Source organism: Calypte anna, chromosome 10 (genome assembly GCF_003957555.1).
Source record: "Calypte anna isolate BGI_N300 chromosome 10, bCalAnn1_v1.p, whole genome shotgun sequence".
Taxonomy (NCBI): Eukaryota; Metazoa; Chordata; class Aves; order Apodiformes; family Trochilidae; genus Calypte; species Calypte anna.
Genome location: NC_044256.1, coordinates 20,821,895 through 20,835,582, shown reverse-complemented (window position 1 = coordinate 20,835,582; position 13,688 = coordinate 20,821,895). Strand labels below are relative to the sequence as shown.

General features: G+C 45.5%; 1 protein-coding gene across 1 annotated transcript; it reads right to left on the bottom strand.

The window, feature by feature from the left end:
• Nucleotides 1–331: 331 nt before the first annotated feature.
• On the bottom strand, nucleotides 332–13,304 carry KIF23 (kinesin family member 23). The gene is made up of 20 exons (XM_030456664.1): nucleotides 13,125–13,304; nucleotides 12,922–12,988; nucleotides 12,703–12,831; nucleotides 10,561–10,666; nucleotides 9,245–9,381; nucleotides 8,540–8,649; nucleotides 7,948–8,118; nucleotides 6,833–6,874; nucleotides 6,270–6,382; nucleotides 5,995–6,116; nucleotides 5,305–5,407; nucleotides 4,885–4,964; nucleotides 4,676–4,795; nucleotides 4,031–4,190; nucleotides 3,400–3,567; nucleotides 3,044–3,201; nucleotides 1,662–1,835; nucleotides 1,156–1,335; nucleotides 530–829; nucleotides 332–343 (listed from the first exon to the last, which is right to left on the bottom strand). The coding sequence occupies exons 1-20, from the start codon at nucleotides 13,133–13,135 to the stop codon at nucleotides 332–334; spliced, it is 2,463 nt and encodes an 820-aa protein (XP_030312524.1). The 5' UTR covers nucleotides 13,136–13,304.
• Between the last annotated feature and the right edge of the window lie 384 nt (nucleotides 13,305–13,688).

Genomic DNA, 13,688 nt, shown 5'->3' with positions numbered 1-13,688 from the left:
ACATTTGCACAGTTTAGTGAGGAGAAAAAAGCAAACAAAAAAAAAAGCAGCTTCCCACCTGTAAGCAAAGCCCCAGGCATGAAAATTAGGGAAGATTATTTTAAGAGAATTAAAATGAAGCCCCACAAGTGAGATGTTTGTCCAAGTACTATTTCCAGTAGTATTCCAAACTGCCTAAGGGAAATTGCAGGCTGCAAGATGGATTTGAAGAGCCAGACACAAGCTAGAACACCAGGATGTTCACAGCTAGAGAAAAACTCTGGCTAGTTCAGAGTTTACAAGTACTCTCTATGCACCAGCAAGAAACACACACACAGCTTTTAAGGAGTTTCTACACATCAAGCTAAGGAGTCAAAGAGAGGGAGTAGTGAGGCTCAGCTTTGGAACAGCACTGTCCTGTGGGGAACGTGTTTAGGGGACCACTCCATCTGTGTTAGGTGAGCTCAGTGCAAGAGAGAAATTGTCATTTTTAACAAGCTTTTGAGCCTAAGCAACACTACATTAAGCTTTTGGCAGGAGCAGCACTAACCCTGTGGCTTTGATCCTCTTCTATTCCTAGCTCATCTCTATGCTTGGGGACCTCAAGGACTCCAGTCCAGCACATCCCTCGCCTTCTCTCTGAGGTCTTAGAGCCTCTATTTTGTTCTGGTTCTTGTTGTCTACTCCTGGCATTAGCAGTGCCACTGGGATGGTTGAGTGAAGGGGTTTTCTGCTCCCATTCCATCACACAGGATGCCACAGAAATGCTGCTACAAGAATTAGAACGTCTGTGCAGCTGGGGGGTGCTGGGCAGCCACTGGCTCTGAGGGACCTGACAGTGAGTAGAGGGCTGGAGAGAAGGGGAAAGAAGTTAGTGAACAAACAGAGCAATAAAACACTCAACAATGACAATGTGCAGAGCATCAGTTCACCTAGCCAAGCTTGACAGCATTAAGAATCAGGTATTCCCTCCATACAAGTAGAATCAGAAGGGAGGAGCACAAATAAAAGAGCACCAGTGAATACAACAGGAGACAAAGAATCCCAAGAAAGTTCAAGTTATCCAAATTCTGTGCTTGGGAACTGTTTTCCAGCCACGAAAAAGAACTGGCCTGCACTTGAAATAATTCTTATAAATCTGCATTTCCCTAGATCAAGAAGTTTGAGGCAACTTACAGGTACTGGTGAAGGAGACACTGATCTCTGGGCAGGCTTCTCTCTGTCTCTGTCCCGTGAAGGCCTCTCTGGTTTTTCATGTTTTGGTTCAGTGACAATAGCCTTCAGTTGCTTCAGTTTTTCATCTTTGACCCAAAGTTTGTTCTGCATCTCCAGCTGCTTTGCAGCAACACGCCTCTCCTACACAGACAGGTGGTGAGGGAACTGGGAATGAAGCACCCTCCACAAAAAAAAACCCAAAACACTCCTGAAAGAGTGCCACAAACCCAAAAGGAAAGTCCCAGCCACTGAAATGAAGTGACACTGCTTAAGAGAGCTGCTGTAACTGCATCAAAAGTCCTTGAGGGATTTATTGCACCCAGCTGCATCTATAAAGCTCCAGTTCCAATGTCTGTTCAAGTCCATATTAAGCCAAACACTTAATTCTTAATATTACTAATACATAAAAAAGAAAAGTTCTCCCTCCAGCCCCATGACACTTCTAATCACTCTGGTAGTGTACTCACACACTCCTTCTCCCACTTCATGGTTGTTTCTGCCACCATGCCTTGCAGTCGTGCCTCCAGCTTCCTCTTGTCAGAAGCCTGACGTTGCAGTTTCTGGCTCTTGCTTTCCAGCTCTTGCTGCAGATTTCGTTTGTCTTCTTCATAAATTGTTGCAGTTTTCTCTAAAATCTCAATCTGGAGGAAGAGAGGAAGAAACAGTCTCAAGTTTAAATATCTAAGCCCAGAACTGCTAGTTACATTTGATTGTTGAGATGTACCAGATGGTATTAGCCCTGGTATAAATATAAATATATTCACAGGAAAAAGTTCCAGATATTTTACAACTTGGTCATAATTTGTCCACCTTAATGGATTAAAGAAAACTTCACCTCACAAAAGAGCCAAAAAAAAGGCCAAAAAAAAGGCCAAAAAAAAGGCCAAAAAAAAGGCCAAAAAAAAGGCCAAAAAAAAGGCAAAAAAAAGGCAAAAAAAAAGGCAAAAAAAAGGCAAAAAAAAGGGCAAAAAAAAAGGCAAAAAAAAGGCAAAAAAAAGGCAAAAAAAGGCAAAAAAAAAGGCAAAAAAAAGGCAAAAAAAAGGCAAAAAAAAGGCAAAAAAAAGGAAAAAAAAAGGCAAAAAAAAGGCAAAAAAAAGGCAAAAAAAAGGCAAAAAAAAGGCAAAAAAAGGCAAAAAAAGGCAAAAAAAGGCAAAAAAGGCAAAAAAGCAAAAAGGCAAAAAAGGAAAAAGGCAAAAAAAGGCAAAAAAGGCAAAAAAAGGCAAAAAAAAGGCAAAACAGGGCAAAAAAAGGCAAAAAAAAAGGCAAAAAAAGGCAAAAAAAGGCAAAAAAAGGCAAAAAAAAGGCAAAAAAAAGGCAAAAAAAAGGCAAAAAAAAGGCAAAAAAAGGCAAAAAAAAGGCAAAAAAAAGGCAAAAAAAAGGCAAAAAAAAAAAAAAAAAAAGGAAAAAAAAGGAAAAAAAAGGCAAAAAAAGGCAAAAAAAGGCAAAAAAAGGCAAAAAAAGGCAAAAAAAGGCAAAAAAAGGCAAAAAAAAGGCAAAAAAAAGGCAAAAAAAAAGGCAAAAAAAGGCAAAAAAAGGCAAAAAAAGGCAAAAAAAGGCAAAAAAAAGGCCAAAAAAAGGCAAAAAAAGGCAAAAAAAGGCAAAAAAAGGCAAAAAAAGGCAAAAAAAAGGCAAAAAAAAGGCAAAAAAAGGCAAAAAAAAGGCAAAAAAAAAGCAAAAAAAAGCCAAAAAAAAGCCAAAAAACCTAAAGCAGTTCACTACAGTTCCCCACAAAACACATTTGATCTTTTTCTAGTATTCCTCTCATAAGCAACTCCTGATGCCAAGAAGCTTGCCAAATGTTAGGGAGAAAATGCATTATGTGCTTAGCTTTAGACAAAGAAAACCTGACCTTGTATTCCAAAGTTTTAATTTTCTTCTCCAGGCGTTCTAGCTCTGTTTTCTGTCCTGCTATTGTTTTCTCTTTTTCAGAGAGTTTTACTTGAATATAGTTTTCCTTGGATATAACACTGGAGTCAAATTCCTGCAGCATTGTTTTAAATGAAAGCACTGCAAAAGAACCAATATATTTATCTTCTTTGCTGGAACTCCACAATATCAAAAGCAGTTCTGCTTTACTCCTGCCCATTTAACCCCACCAGCTATTTCATTACCTCAAAAGAGTTTGGTTTTTTTTTTAAATTATCCCTTGAGTAGGCAAACAAGGGCACCAAAACCACGACCCCACACTGATGTCCAAACTCTTACCATTTTTGGCAAACTCCTCTGATAACATTTGCCTCAGTTTGTGGCGTTTTTCCAGGATTTCAATAAGCCTTGGAAGTGTTTGATCATCATTAATATCCAATAGCTCACATGAAGGCAAGGGAGGGAAGGTCTGCACGAACATCTCTGTATCAGATTGCTCATCTGCTTCTGGAAGAATTAAAGCCAAGAAAATCTGTCAGGAAACCACAGAACAGCAGCATTCATTCTGACAACACACAGCCAGGGATCACTCATTCCTCACTGTCATGAAGCAGACAGAACTTAGAATAATTAATGACAAGTGGAAGTTTTCAGAGGAGATGATGGTGCTAAGATTAAATCTGACATTCTCCATTCATTGCTTTGTAACACCCTCCAGGCAACTCTGGATTTCTCAAGTAGGCCCTAAAAGCAGAGGGAAACATCAAAGGATCATCCTGAGCACAATTTCCTTCCAGGAGCTGCAATAATGTGACCAGTAACAGAATTACTTGCACAACTGGGTTTATGCCACAAGTAGGGCTGGAAACAGCAAGAGAAGGCTCACAACCAGTTTTTCTTGCACTTACAAGGCTCAAATGATAATAATAATAAAAAAACCAAGCACAACCCCTATCATTCTAGCATTTACCTCCATTTATAGGGCCACCTCTCATCTCCAGCTTCCTGGAGAGCTCCTCTCTGAAGGCCTGGTTCCTGAAGCGCCGGCCGGGCGTTAAACCACAGAGGGCTCTGTCCACAGGTCTGGCAACTTCCACCTCCTGGGTCATCTCTGCAAAGCGCATGACTTGCTACAAACCAACAAAGAGGGAGCTTAACAGCAAAGCCAACCAGGAGTAGCTTGGAAAGTGATATTTGGAGGTTAATAAAAGGATGAGAGGTGACCTGACCAAGGTCGAGCAGCTCCCAACGAGATCGCATGTGGAACACCCAGGAACCTTCCCATTAACACATCCCAACCTCAGCCCCCCAAAAACTGTGAGCTGACTGTGCAAACCACTCAAGTTTTTGCAAGTGAGGATAAAGCCCCTAAATATAGCTATTTGGACTCCTGTAAATAAGAGAAACCTTTCCCATTTCCCATGCAAGTAGCAGTTGTCATTTTTAAGAGGGAAATGAATACTCAGAGGGTTCCTTGGCCTTGATTATTATATCTGATCACCTGAAGTGCACAAGCTGCAAAAATTATCTTTCCTCTGCTCAAGAAACACAAGAATTTAGTGACAGACACAAAAAAGAGTAGGAGGGAATGAGGTAAAATGTGCAGGGAAGTTACCAAGCTCTCCTCGTAGTCCTCAGCTTTGGGGTTAACGCACACAATCATCCGCACTTTCCCTTCTCCATCAAAATAGTTCTTGAAGAGATGAGTCAGTTTGGAATCTCTGTATGGAACCATCTGGAAATAGGTATGGGAAAGATCTAGTGAGCTTTCATTAGACCAGATCCTCATCAAATCAGAAGATAATTGGGTCAAGGGTTGCTCACCTTATTTGTTCCGTACATCTGGTTTTCCCGCAGAACTTCAATGCATGTTCTTAATGTCATTAGTGACTGATTAATATTACCTCAAAAACAAGACAGGGCAAAAAAAAACCTCAGTAACCAGCCATTTGGATAATGTTCCTAAATTATTTAGCAGTTTAAGAATAAATGTGGTTGTATTTGTTACAGATAACTGCTCTGATTAACTGCAGTATCAGAAGGAGTGCTAGTAAAAACTTCTGGTTTCCAGACTGGAGGATTTAAGGTCATGGCATCAGAAAAAGGAACTTGTAACAGAAAAAACTGTAATTCTAAAAAAATTTAACAATGCTTCCATGCTTTGCTGGCTTTCCAAGGAGACAAGACTAATGCCAGGGTACCTCAGCACAGGACATTTCCAGGGTGAGTAAAGCTGGCCCCTACCTGCTTCTCGTAGCCTGTTCCCTTCAGCTCTTGTTCTGTTGGTTCTCTCACTCCCAGCCAGATCAACCAGAGACAGCTGGCTCAGGGTGATTTGCTCCTTTTCCTGCCACAAAAAACCAGTTGTTAGGTTATGATTAGCTCCACACTCCTTCTAACAGGGTGGGGGGCACACCCCATCCCCCCCAAACCTAAACCAGCACACACATTTAAAAAGAACACTTGTTGCATCTTTAAATTAAATCTGAGGGGGTTTTATAGCCCTTAGAGCAAGAAGCTCTGCACCTCTAGATCTCCTTGTGAAGAAGTTTAGAAGGTTCCTTCTGGTTTGGGACAGGTATTCATCCCATTCCTTGTTCCAATCCTTTAACTTTTAGGTTCTTACCAGCTGCTTAGCAGGTTCTTAGATTCATAAGAAGTCTTGCTCAGGGAATAAGCAGCTTGGCAATCCATTTTAATGCTCTGCTTTCACTACAAAGAAGCAGGCTGATTCTGTCTAAAAACATAATAAACTAGGAATTGCAGCAGACTAGAAATGTAATCATTTTTATTGTCTTAATAATAAAATTATTAAGCAATAATACCAGCTGCCTGTGCTCATGACACAGCAACTGTTCCAGCAGGCCAGGCTCCAAGGGTCACCCCCTTTCCCTAAACCCACAGATCCATGCAAACCTGCCCCAAGATTTTCACCTGTAGCACATTATCCCCATCTGCATCCAGGGGTGCCTGAGCCAACTTGATGATAAAAACACTGTGTGAGCGACTGGATTCCCGATTCAGCTGCGTGTTGGCAATCCTCCTCTTCTTCTGCCCTTTTGTGCAGAAAAACAACAAAAAGCCCCCCAAAAAAGCTGTTTTATTTAACAGGTTTGCCACCTGGCAGAGCCAGTTCTGTTTTCAGCATGACAAGGTAAAGGGTGACACGATTGCACTGTGTTTTTGAGGTGTTCCAGCCCAAGATTTACCTCTCCAGAAGACTTCAAAAGCTTCCTCTGTAGATTTCACCTCGACTTCTGTGCACCCTGTGACATACATGTTGTGATTCTGGTCCTCACGAAGCATTTTGGATTGTGGAGGTCTTGGGGACAGAGAGGAAACAAAACCAAATTAAAAAAAAAAACAAAACCAAAAAGCCAGACTGAAACAGAGTGGATTTGTATGCACAGCAATAGCTTCTGCCACACAAATTCTCTTCTGTTTAGGTACAAAATTCAGATTCTGTCAATTACCCACCCAGCAGATGGAAGAGGAAGGATGAGTACATGGACACACATTCAGCCAAGATTAGTTACACCTCAGCTACTGCTTTAATTTAGAAGCTACATTTAATTGCAGTTCTTAATCAGAGGGTTGTGGGTGGCAGCTATTGGTTTTCTACAAGCACACAGGAGCAAGGTGGCTTCAGCAGCACTCTATGTTCACTAGCAAAGCAGGAAGAGACAGGGAGTCAGCCTGAGTTTATTTGTCTGCTTCTACTCAAAGAAATTGTTACTTTTCAGCACTGGGAATAATTTGTTTATGCACATACATCAAGTCACCATTTCGCACAGGAGTGTTGCAATTGTTCCACCTACCAAAAAAACAGGGTTAAAAAAAAAAAATATTAAATCATTCAGCTTGTGCCCCAAAACCTCTTTATCTATAAATACACTTCCTGCCAAAAACAGAAATGGTCCAAGAGTTTTCCTGGTTGTTTGGACCCCAGCACAATTTCTATTTTTTTCCTGGTTGTTTGGACCCCAGCACAATTTCTTTTTGTTTTTCCTGATTGTTTGGACCTTCTAAACCCAACAATTTTATTCTCCTTTTCAAAAGCATCCACAGACATCCAAACACTTTTCAGAGCAGTACCCTGGAGCCAGCTCTGGGTGTTTCAGAGCAATGGTTTGGTTTGCTCTACTGGGTTTTTATAAATCAGCAAGCTCTTTAATTAACTTGTGTGCCAATGGGGAGGGGCAGAGTTTTCTTTAATTGATTTCAAATTTAAAAACCATATTCCAAGTCCAATTTGCAGACTGTTTTTCCCAAGTTCTGCAAATTGAACTTGGAATATTTTTTTTTCCTGTTTTTCCCAAGGTCTGAGGACTTACTGGCTTTCCAAATCAGCCAACCTTTTCCCCAAAATACCCAGAAATCTAGGAAACTGTTAATTTCTGTTTCCATGGAAATGATTGGCATCAAGTGAAATAATTATACATTAACTTGCATTAACTGTAAAGCAACATCAAAGAGCAACTTTCACCTGGGACACTGTTTCAAGGAAAAAAGAGCAAACAAACAAACAGAAAACTAGTTTATTCTTCAAGTTGCAGTCACCTGATAGGAATTGTACCCACAGAAAAACATTAATAGACTTAGAAACCCAGTGGGATCCAGCACACTGCTTAATTAAATATTAAATTAAATATTCATCTTATTAATCTCCCATTATAACAGGGAAGGGAGCACCAAGTCTTAGCAGCAACAGAACAACCTTGTGTACCTGGCACACTCAAATATTGCCTGAGCCCATTGGCCATCCCCTTTTTGTGTGATTTTTTTTTAAAAAGTGATTTCTCTGAATTCAGCCAGACTACAAAAATACAGTGTAGTTCCCCCCAAAAGTGTAACTGGAGTAGGAATAATGGTATTTTTAGAACTCACTTTGGTTTTATGGGCTCAAAAGGGACTTCCTCCAGGAGGTCATAGATGTAGTTGTTGTAGATCTCAATGTAGGAGACAAAGACACTGTAGACATTATCTTCATCCACCTCTTCCACTCTGCAGTGATCCTGCACGTTGATCATGTCAGCAAACTCTGGGTCTATCTGTCTCCTGCAGAGCAGAGAGGGTCAGTGACAGGGGGGGAGCAGCCACACGGACACAGGGACTGCAGAGTTCAAGTGCAAGGCTGCTCCCAGTGCCCCCAGCAGCTGGTGACAACACAGCAAGTCACAGGAGGCTTAAAAAAAAATAAATATCTCCCCCAAAGTCCAACTCCACAGTGTTCCTGATGGGTGAAGTCACAGCATTTTAGTCAGGGGTTAATAGGTACAAAAAACCACCCCAAAACAACAAACCTGTTGCCTGATTCTAAGTTTTCTAATCTAAATCTTTAATTATGAAATGTACTGACTTCCCATTCATATTTTTCTTTCTTTTTTTTATCAAGGGAAGGGTAAAGAGAGCAGGGTTAAGTTAAAACCACAGTAACAGAGACATTAAATTCAGCCTGCAGGTTACAGCAGTTACTTACTTGCCAGAGGGAGTTTTTGGGACAGGGGTGGCATCTCTTTTCTGCCTCTCTAACAGAGCATCCACCTCACACTGGACATCCACACCATTCTTCTCATCCAGCTTAAAAACCTGTGCAGGGGGCACGGGGTGTCAGACAAGACAGTGACAGACACAGGGGAACATCAGCTGATGGCCAAAAACCAGAAATGATTTCATCAGCCTGGCTAGAAATGCCATGCCCCTCACTGAGCCTCACTCTGCTGCCTAACATGAAGTAGACTGGACAAAAAACCAGGTATTTAAGATAAGAATTTTGTATAAAAGCTCCCAAGCTAGCAAGGAAGAGCCTCCCAGTCTTATTTCAAATATATTTTGATGCCAAAATTCCAAGTTGGGCCACAAGGAAAGCTTTACATCCTCTGCTTTGTTCATTCAGACATGGTTTCCTGCAGCTTTATCTTGAGGCTGGATCTCATTCCATAACTCAGGAAGCTTCCCTTTTTTATCATTAAAAACCAAACAAAAAGTTAATTAAACAATGAGCAACAATTACAAGGATCAGCCAGATCCTGTATTTTCATGAAATGTCTCTCTCAGCTCCTAAACCTGCCTCTTTTCCCCTGCTCTTGAGATCCCACAGGACTGCACACACTTTCAACACCTCCTTGGGTGTTTCCAGCCTCTTGTTTTGTTAGGGTGGGGATTTCAGTGCAAAGCAACTCACAAATCTCTTGGCCTGGAAGGGTCCTATGCTGTTGAAGATCATATCCAGACAGCGTGGGAGAAGCCCTCCATCACCTGGAGACCCTGTCATGGTGTGTGTCTTCCCACTGCCTGTCACACCATAGGTGAAAAGGAGCCCTGGGAGGGACAGGGAGGGACACCATCATCCTTCCTCTCTCAAACAAACACAGTTGTTGTAATCACACCTCCCATTTTTGCAGGGAATGTGATTGGGAAAAAGGAGAAGCCAGGTTTAGAAGTAATGATAATTGAATCTTTAAACTCTTATTTGGTTTTCTTAGGAGATTTTTCAAGGTTCTGGTGTCACATCAGCAGAGCAGGTCACTGAGTTACGTGACTGTGCCAAAACTCTCACCCCACAGGTGAGACAGTGGTGCTGCAAAATGCACTGAATGTTTAGTAAAGTGCATTTCCCCTCTTCTGTGAGAGGTTCAGTAACAAACCCAAGTTTTAAAATAACCTTAGTCACAACTGAACAGGAGCCAGCAGTGTGCCCAGGTGGCCAAGAAGGCCAATGGCATCCTGGGCTGGCTCAGGAACAGCGTGGCCAGCAGGTCCAGGGAAGGGATTCTGCCCCTGTGCTCAGCTCTGGGGAGGCCACAGCTTGAGTCCTGTGTCCAGTTCTGGGCCCCTCAGCCCCTCAGGAAGGAGATTGAGGTGCTGGAGCAGGTCCAGAGAAGAGCAAGGAGGCTGTGAAGGGATCCAGCAGAATTGCTGTGAGGAAGGGCTGAGGGAGCTGGGGGTGTTGAGGCTGGAGAAGAGGAGGCTCAGGGGAGACCTCATCACTCTCTCCAACTCCCTGAAAGGAGGTTGGAGCCAGGGGGGGTCGGGGAGGTATCAGTGGGATAAGAGGGCACGGACTAAAGAATTTTTTCCTAATATCCAACCTAAACCTCCCCTGGCAGAGCTTCAGCTCTGCCAGGGGAGGTTTAGGTTGGATATTAGGAAAGGATTCTTTGCAGAGAGGGTGATCAGACACTGGAATGCCCAGGGAGGGGGTGGATTCTCCGTGTCTGGAGATCTTTCCAAAGAGCCTGGATGTGGCACTGAGTGCCATGGGCTGGGAACCACGGGGGGAGTGGATCAAGGGTTGGACTTGGTGATCTCTGAGGTCCCTTCCAACCCAGCCAATTCCATGATTCTATGATTCAAGGAGAGTTGTATCAGGGAGCTGAAGCACAACTCCTCTGCAAACACAGTGGATGTGTTTTTGCCAGGGGACCTTGAGACACCTGAAATGGCAGCAACAAACCCTGGAGGGTGAGCACAGAGTAAAGAGAATAAAAAGTCACTCACCATTCTTCCCCCTGATGAGATCCTCCACCAAAGGCTTGGCCACCACCTCAAACAGCTCCTTCTGGACCACCCGGGTGCCAAACACTTCTTTAAAGGAATATTGTGTCTGCAGAGAAGGAATAACAGCCTCCAAAATCCCAGGAATCAGCAGAAGGATCCCACACCACTCCCTCCCTGCAGCCAGGGACTCTCACAACTCACAGCTCCAGCCCCAAACTCCTGTTGGAGCTCCCACCATCACCAGCACCGAGCAAAGTAGCAGCCAGACATTTAATTATCTTGGTTTTAAGTTGTTTTTATTTCCAGTGTAGCCTGAGTTTCCAGTCATAGCTTAATATTTTTATTTATATTTTTAATGAATCTGGTCACTTTTCCAGCAAAACACCTGCTCAGGTAAACACTTGGAATTTAAGCTTTTGAGCAAAGGTTTAGCCAACTTTTATTTATTTAGCCAACTTTAATTTATTTAGCAAACTCTTATTTATTTAGCCAACTTTTATTTATTTTTAGCCCCTCTTGTCTGAGCCCCTGAAGATCCCTGCATGCATCTCCTGTCAGCACTGCCCACACTGACACCAGAACCAATGGATTCTACCTCCCCATAACATTAATCTTTGTTTTTCCTCTCAGAAACACCAGGACTTTGCCTCATGTAGAGTTTCTGTGCCCCTGCAGCGAGCTGTTTCACATCCAAATCATGGTGAGTGCTACAACACTCTTTCTCCTCACTCTGTACACAACTTAAACCCTTTTTCTAGGAATTTTTGCATGGCTAAGTGACCACATTCACTGCTCTCTGCCCTGCTGCCCACCTCTCCTGACACTCCAACACTTTGTGCACATAAACCTTCAGCTTTTCCCCTCACACACATTATAAAAACATTGGGGTTTTACCCAACTTCAGCTTGAGGTAAATCAACCATCAATTTGTTTGTGTCTGGTTTAGCTCAGAGCTGATTCCTTCCAACCACTCCTACATGAAAAACCCTTCAAATCTAAATATTTATCTGCTGTGTTTTGCTTTTACCCCTCTCCTCCTCCCTCCAGAAGCCTTTCTGTGTACAGCCTGATGCCTCTTTAGTCTCTAGATGGTTTTGGAAACTCCTTTTCCTAAAAGCACCAAATGATTGGCACAGTAGGAGCCAGCAGAGCACACGGACAGCAGGGAAAAGCCCCTCAAGTCCTACCTGGATCCAAGCAGCCCCTCAACTCCTACCTGGATCCAAGCAGTCCCTCCAGCTCTACCTGGATCCCAGCAGCCCCTCCAGCTCTACCTGGATCCAGGCAGTCCCTCCAGCCCTTCCTGGATCCAGGCAGCCCCTCCAGCTCTACCTGGATCCCAGCAGCCCCTCCAGCCCTTCCTGGATCCAGGCAGCCCCTCAAGTCCCACCTGGATCCAAGCAGCCCCTCCAGCCCTTCCTGGATCCAAGCAGCCCCTCCAGCTCTACCTGGATCCAAGCAGCCCCTCCAGCTCTACCTGGATCCAAGCAGCCCCTCAAATCCAACCTGGATCCAAACAGCCCCTCCAGCTCTACCTGGATCCAGGCAGTCCCTCCAGCTCTACCTGGATCCAGGCAGCCCCTCAAGTCCTACCTGGATCCAGGCAGCCCCTCCAGCCCAGCCCAGCTCCAAGGTGGAGGGCACAGCTTTCCTTTCAGCTCCGTTTAGGCTGATTTAGGAAAAAATTTTTTTCCCTGAGAGGGTTGTCAGGCATTGGGATGGCCCAGGACAGGGGTGGAGTCACCATCCTTGGAGGGATTTAAAAGGAATTTGGAGCTGGTCCTTAGGGATAGGGGTTAGGAGTTGGGTGGTGGTGTTGGTCAGAGGTTGGATGGGACCATCCTGGAGGTCTGTTCCCTCCTAACCACCATTCCATGGTTCTGTAGTTGGGTGATGGTGTTGGTCAGAGGTTGGATGGGATCATCCTTGAGGTCTGATCCCTCCTGACCACCATTCCAGGGTTCTGCAGTTGGATTATGGTGCTGGTCAGAGGTTGGATGGGACCATCCTGGAGGTCTGTTCCCCCTGACCACCATTCCCTGGTTCTGTAGTTGGGTATGGTGCTGGTCACAGGTCGGGCTGATGATCTTGGAGGTCTGTCCCCCCCTCCCCACCGTTCCGTGCCTGTCCCCAGCCCCTCACCTCCCGGTACTCGCCGTTTCGGGCCACCCGGTAGCCCTCGGGGGGGTGGATCTGCACCGTGGTCTCGTTGATCACCTCGATGCAGGACTCCTGCTCCGCCCGGCTGAGGGGACGCACCCTGCAGTACACCTGGGCAAGGCACAACACACACCGGCCCTCAGAGCAGCCCCGAACCGAACCGAACCGAACCCCCAGAACACCCCCAACACACACACTCACCCCCACGGGATCCTTCAGGCTGGGGTTGGACGGCTTCTTCAGTGCCGGCCTCCGGGGGGTCCTGGCCCTACTGGGAGAAGGAGGGAGAGGAGTGAAGGGAGAAGGAAAGAGGGGGAGGCCCGGAAGAACCGGGTCAGGCCGAACCGGGCCGGGCCAGGCCGAACCGGACCCCGCGGCCGGGCGGGGGGTAGGGAATGACTTACGCCGCCTTCATATCTGGAGACGGAGGGGATGGGGAGGGTAACGGAGGCGCTGGCGGTGGTGCCGCGATGCGGGGGGCGGTGGTATCGCGATGCGGGGTCGGTGATGTCGCGACAGGAGCGGCCGCGGTGCCGGTGCCGAGCGCTGCCTGAGGGGCCGCGCGCAGCGATTCAAATCCGACCAATCAGCGAGCGGGGCCACGCCCCTCACGCACTCGGTGACGTCACCGCGCCGCCAGCCCCCGCGTAACGGCTCCCGCCTCCGCCCGGCGTTGCCATGGAGACGGCAACCAGGAAGCGGCCGCCCCGCAACCGCGGCCTAGTGCTGAGCGGGCAGGAATTGGGCCTAAAAACCACCAAAACCGGGCCCTGCCTCAAGGAAAAGGCTGAACGCGATGTGCTGTGGGCTCTGGGTGTTTTCCCGCCACACTTTCCCCACTCCCCCTGCGTGTTTTTCCCGCAGAATGCGCAGACGCGCAGCCAGCATGTCGTGTTCTGGCAGGCAGAGCCACGGAGCCTCTCCCTGGAAAGCTGCCCGGGTGTGTCTGGTCTGGTGTTTGTTTGGCT

Coding starts and splice junctions, on each gene's coding strand:
- KIF23 (XM_030456664.1), bottom strand. Junction 5,408..5,994: donor ATGGGGATAATGTGCTACAG/GTGAAAATCTTG, acceptor TTTTTGTGGCAG/GAAAAGGAGCAAATCACCCT. Junction 1,336..1,661: donor TGAAGTGGGAGAAGGAGTGT/GTGAGTACACTA, acceptor CTGTCTGTGTAG/GAGAGGCGTGTTGCTGCAAA.